At 45.8% G+C, this 6,000-nt stretch overlaps 1 protein-coding gene across 2 annotated transcripts in view; it reads left to right on the top strand.

Annotated features, from left to right (window-relative positions):
- The first annotated feature begins 1,925 nt into the window (after positions 1-1,925).
- Rapgef5 (Rap guanine nucleotide exchange factor 5) overlaps positions 1,926-6,000 on the top strand; it is a 227,329-nt gene continuing 223,254 nt past the window's right edge. For both annotated transcript variants that reach the window (XM_076835279.2, XM_076835269.2), the window contains exon 1: positions 1,926-2,203. In XM_076835279.2, the coding sequence (XP_076691394.2) occupies positions 1,979-2,203 (225 nt within the window). In that variant the 5' untranslated portion in view covers positions 1,926-1,978. The remainder of the gene's footprint in view (positions 2,204-6,000) is intronic.

Genomic DNA, 6,000 nt, shown 5'->3' with positions numbered 1-6,000 from the left:
TTTGAAATTGTGACATGGTTCTTCTGTTTACCATTTCTTCCCTTTGTTCTTGTCTACCTATTTTCATACTGAGAATACATAGCCTTTGTCATTTATCACCTTTACCCAAATCAAATTTTCAAAAGGCCTTATTGATGTCAAGTTTTAGACACTTGGTCAATGTCACAGAATCTATGGCATCTATGGCCTCGCATTGGGAGTTACATGAAGACCAAGAACCTGTACCAGGTGACAGAACACACATGTTCTGTTTGGAGCAGAGTGGGTTCATGGGATAATTCAAATTGTATTCTTAGGGGTGATATGGTACAAACATTGTTGCCTTGGAGTGAATGTTTACCAGAAGTGTCCTGGAGGAACTCTGGTAGACAAGGTGTATCAGGGGAATATTTGAAGCAGGGAAGGTGGCATTCTGGGGCTCAAGGCAATGACTACCTACTGGAACTGTAGTGTTTTAACACTATAAGAACAGATACAGTCTGGCACCAAGTAGGATTTCAGCCTTGGGTAAATATAAGTGACAGGTATTAGGAAACCATAACAGACAATGGAATGTATTATAGAATTCTTTCTAGTAAATGCTCAAGCCTAATGTGACAGGATTTAAGGCCTTCTACAATGTGTCATTGGCATCCATTCCTAGTTCTTCATTATATTTCCTCCTCTCCCACCAGCATGACATATTCTTAATGCCCAGTAGATTCTGTGTGATACCACCTTGGCATTTTGGTTACACTTCCCCTCTTTACTTGAAGGGCCCTTACCCTCCTTTCTGCCTACTTGAATCTTTCCCACTCAGCCTTAAGGTACAATTCAAACTTCCCTCCTTTCATTGATTTAACTTAGAAGCTGTTCTCCTGCCTTATGCTATTAGCAAGAGTATAGGGGCTAAATCTTGTTTTGCTATCTACACCCTTTTCCTTACCTGGTCACACATATAATTCTTACTTGCCATTAAAAAAAAAAAAAAGTGAACAAGTTTATTCAACTCTTGCAAGGTACAGGAAAAAACGGGGACCCCAGTGTCCTACTGATTAGAGGGAAAACCACTGGTTGGCTTTATTGAAGAGATGGAGCTGGGATGTAAAGGGTCACAGCCCCTGCGTTAAGGTCCTGGTGGAATAGTCTCTTTTTGGGTGCTCCAGGATTCCTACTCCTGGAATGGCATAAACAATGATTCACACCACGCTTGGCTTTCGCAGTTTACCAAGCACATTCATCACAGGCAGCAGGCTTTCAGGGAAGATCAAGTTCCAACATGTTAACAGAGATTCACGTTCGGGTCACCAGACTCGCACCTACTTTGCTGTACACCTATCATAACCAACAGAAGTTTTCTCCCCTCATCTTTTAATGATGAGTATGCCCAGAGGGGTCGGCGTGGGGCAATTCTATGTCACGGTGTTTGTCTTGTAGAAGAATACAGAGCCTATTTTGAAGTTCTTTGGTGAAAACAGTCGCTAGAAATAAGGATTATGATGTGGGGCTAGGCTGTGCGTCAAGTGCGGGAGGGAGCACGACTTCTCAGAGCACTTGGTCGAAGTCCAGGTCAAGCCTGGCTGTTGAGAAACGGGAAGTGCACCGGAATTTTTCAGCCCGAAGGGAATGGGGAGCTGAAGAAGACGGCAGAGGAGTGGGCTTAAAGGAGGATTCTGGGAATGCGGCACCTGTGTAGGAGGGTGCTTTCCCCCGGGCGCCTCTTCCGTTTGAGTCCGGGTGGGAGTGTCTGAGGGGCTAGGGCTTCAGACGTAGGTGAGCAGCGGGAGAGGGCGGGGCGGGGCGGGGCGGGGCGCACCTGGGCCGGAGGGGGAGGTGCACAGGGCTGAGCCTCGCGGGGGCCGCGGCGCGCGCCAATGGGCAGCGGCTGGCAGCGCGCCCCGCGCCGGAGCCGCAGTCGCGCCCTCTCGCTGCTTGGCGAAGGCGCGCGGAGGCGAGCTCCGTGGAGAGAAGCTGCCGGGGCCGCGGCCGCGGTCTGGGCATGAGGATGGCGGTGGGCTCAGTCAAGATGCAGCCGCCGTGCGAGAGCCCGGCCCTGGCCGCGGCGGTGGCGGCGGCGGACAGCGCTCTGCGCCGCAGTCCCAGCGCCCGCGAGCCGGAGCGCGAGCAGCCGGCGGCGTCGCTGCGGCCGCGGCTGAAGGACCTGCCTGCACTGCTGCGGAGCGGGCTTACGCTGCGGAGAAAGCGGAGCGCCGCCGGGGGCCGGGTGAGTGGTCCCGGCCAGAGATGGGGCGCCCGCGGAGCGCACGTGGAGCCCGCGCCCACCCTCCGGGAGATGATAGGGGGCGTCTGGAAGTTAGGGAGGCGGCGGAAGGGGCTCCCTTCTGCCGGACTGCGCTGAAGAGGAGTCCGGGACGGTGGGTTTGGGGTTCCTCTCGGTGAGAGACAGCTTCCCCACCCCCAGATGCACTTGACTTAACCAAAGGGCACCTGAATTTAGGTTGCTTAACACGGGCATCCCTGAAAGGACTGTTCGCCTCTTCTCAAAGAGGAAGCTGCAGGTGTCCGGTGTCTAGCAGTCAGCCAGCCCTATCCGACAGTAAGCCTCAGGCCCTTCGATGTGTTTGGACGTCCCATTGCAAGCTTTGGGCATAAGGACGGGCTCTGGCCTCACATCCCCCCCCCTCCTACCCCCACCCCACGGCAGAGAGAGAGAGAGAGAGAGAGAGAGAGATAGATAGATAGATAGATATCCAGGAGTTGAAAGTTCCTGGGTGATCTTCTAGTTCCTGGTTTCCAGCCTCTCCAGCACTTAGTACTCCGGACATCCCCTTGAAGAGGAGGGTGCACGCCCCCAGGAATCTTAAATATTGACTTCCTGATGGTGTGTTCAAATATGATTACCTATCAAGGAGTGCCCCTCATTGAGTACTAAGTGCATCTAATGACCTGAGCAGGTCAGACATGTTTGGTACAGGAGAAGTGAGAAAGCGCTACTGATTATCCTTCAGGTTCTTTAAGCCTCTCAGGAGGCCCCAGCAGGGTTTCTGGACACTGGACAGACTTACTCAGACTTCTTCTCTCACCAGGGGAGCACCTTGGGTGGGTCCTACTCAGTTTGTAGGAATTCCTCATTACTAAGTAGTCTTCACTGAGAAGTTGCAACAGTGTACATGATTTAGGACTGTAACTTAAAACATGAAGTCTTGGTTGTCCACTTTAAAAGATTTTAGCTCTTGCATCTTGGGTTTGTGAAACTTGAGGGTTGGGGGTATTTGTGTTGGTGTGGATTTCTTTGGGCCGGGAAGAGTCAGAAGTGGTGAAGGTCTTCCAACCTCTGGAGGCCGAAGTTCCTCCTTTCCTAGGTGTCTTTTCAGAAGGATGATGTTCTGAGGATTATCTGTGTGTAATGGGACATTCTTAAAGTCGGTGACCAGGAGAGTTTTTGGAACTGTCCATCAATGACCTTAACATTTGGCATACAGGATTGCCTGCAAAGAAAGCAAGGAAATGTGTTCCCAAGACATGGAAGCTAAATAAACACAAGAACCAGAGTTATAGACTTTGCAAGAATCTAGGGAAAAGTAGGTCAAATTGTGTTCCTATTATCCTTGACAGTTACTTTTTCATGGCACAGAATTCTGAAGACATGAGGGCAGCCAGGCAATCTGCAACAAGAATTGCTGAGAGTTTCTGTATAAATAGATCTGTAGCATGCATCTACATAGAGACTTCCGTTTCTCACTGCCTGGGATGATATGTGTCTTGCCAATATACATATCTACTCTTATTTTCTTAATTACTTTGAATAATATATACTTTATTAACCCTTCTTTAATTTTAGTACTATGTTAGTTCTTTTGGGGGGCTTAAGTGAATGGCCATATTTTTTTCTTAATTGGGGGAAGATTGTCAAATTTTCTATTATTGGAAACCCATAATTTTCAACAATTTTTCACTCTTTTTGCTTTGAACTATGGTTGTGATGTTGGAACCTTTGCCATCAAAGGGGTAGGAAAGAGTTTGAAAGAAATAGGAAAACAAGTGAAATGTGTACCTGTGTTAGGCAACTTGGGTTGCCATAACAAAATACTGTGGGCTGGGTGGCCTAACCAAACAGAAATTTATTTTCTAACAGTTCTGGAGGCTGGAAGTTGAAGACCAGTGTGCAGACTGATTCAGTTTCTGGCAAGGGATCTCTTCCTGGCTTGCAGATGGCCACTTTCTTGCTATATGCTTCTGTGTCCTTTCTTTGATTACTCAAAGGGAGAGACAGCTCTCTTTTTCTCCTCTTACAAGGCCACTAACCCTGTCATAAGGGCCTCACCCTCACAACTTAATTTAATCTTAGATACTTCCAAAGTTCCCATCTCCAAATACCAACAAATTGGGGATTTGGGCTTCAACATAAGATTTTTTTGGGAGACACAAATGGAGATACAAACTTTCAGAAGGGGTTTGAAAGAAAGAGAAAAACAGATAAGATATGTTCTAGACTGCTTGGCTGGAGATTTGTTTCCAGTGCTGCTGAGTGAATTCAAGGGCCAGTTAACAGAACATTTTTACAACTGGTAAAGGAGAAACTCTGTGAATTACATAAGTAAAGTTTTTAACTCTTGTATTGACCAAGATCTGAATTTGAAATATGTTTGACTTTTGTCCATGCTGCCTTGGGCTTCCACAAATTTGGACAATCTGACATTAACTCAGTTCTTGTAGGTTGTGTTGCTCCACCCCGGTGCATTGTAGGCTGTCTCTTAACTGGGACAAAGTGAGCTGTCATTTGGTTGATATAGCATAGTTGCTTGGTTCCTTGGGTCAGTCACTTCCAATATTATTGAATTCATGGTCCTATTGGTTAAGACACTGCATCTCTTTAGGATAAGGGGGCCAAAGTTTTGCTTTGTGGAGGTCCCTATTGAGGTCACCCCTTAAGCCTCAGTGGCAAGTAAGCTTGAATTCCCACTAAAACCTTTAATTTGTTTTGTTTTGTTTTGTTTCTTTTTTGAGTAATTGGAATTGAACCCAGGGCTTCACACATGCTTGGCAAATGCTCTGTCACAGAGCTACATCTCCAGTTAATCATTTAAAAAATTTATATAATGGAATATATAAGAGAAGGGCATAATAAATCCTCAAGTTTCAATAGTTATTAGCATTTACCAGTCATGTTTCATTTATTTCTCCCTTCCGTACAATTTTTTTTTTTGTGGGAGCTGGTATATTTGAAAGCAAAATCATAATCATAGTGTCATCTCACTTACAAATCTTTCAGTTTACATCTTAAGTAAGGATATTTTAAAAGTGAAACAACAACAAAAAAACTTCTGTTCCTTTTCATACCTAAGAATTTTAACAATTCCTTAGTATAATCCCCATATTCAAATTTTCTCAAATACTTTTTTCCTACTATGTAATTGTTGGCATCAGGAACTCAATGAGGTCCTCATGTTGCATTTGCTTGTTAGGCTTTTAAGCTCTATTATTATAGCCCCCATCCTTCTTTTTTCAGGCCATTGATTTGCAGGAGTGAGTGGTTGGTTTGTCCAGTGTGATGTCCCACTCCCTCAGGTGATGATTTACTTGTGGTGTCATTTAACTTGTTCTTCTGTTCTTCACATTTCCTATAATGTGGTTGTTAGATACGAAAACTTGATCAGACTCAGTCTCAAAGACAAGTAAGTATCCTTCATGGGTGTTGCTGTGTAAAATCTGTTGCATCACATTGTGAGACACATAATGTCTGGATGACTCTCTTTTTGAGAAATTAAGATTGATTAGTGGGCCAGGGAAGGCAGTGCTCATGACTCAGGAGGCTGAGGCAGGGGAATTGCAGGTTTAAGGCCAACCTGAGCAACTTAGTGAGACCTTGTCTAGATAGATAGATAGGTAGATAGAAAGGAAGGACTTGGGGATGTAGCTCAGTGGCAGAGTGCCCCTAGGTTCAATCTCCAGTACTGGGGGCAAAGATTAAAAAAAAAGATTGATCAGTGGGTCCAATTAGTGTTTCCTTATATTTCCACCCTTTACCTAAGATTTTAGCCTCAACAGATGGTTATGGAA

Source organism: Callospermophilus lateralis, chromosome 1, assembly GCF_048772815.1.
Source record: "Callospermophilus lateralis isolate mCalLat2 chromosome 1, mCalLat2.hap1, whole genome shotgun sequence".
Taxonomy (NCBI): Eukaryota; Metazoa; Chordata; class Mammalia; order Rodentia; family Sciuridae; genus Callospermophilus; species Callospermophilus lateralis.
Note: the sequence above shows the minus strand (reverse complement) of the source record. Positions and strands in the feature narration are given on the sequence as shown.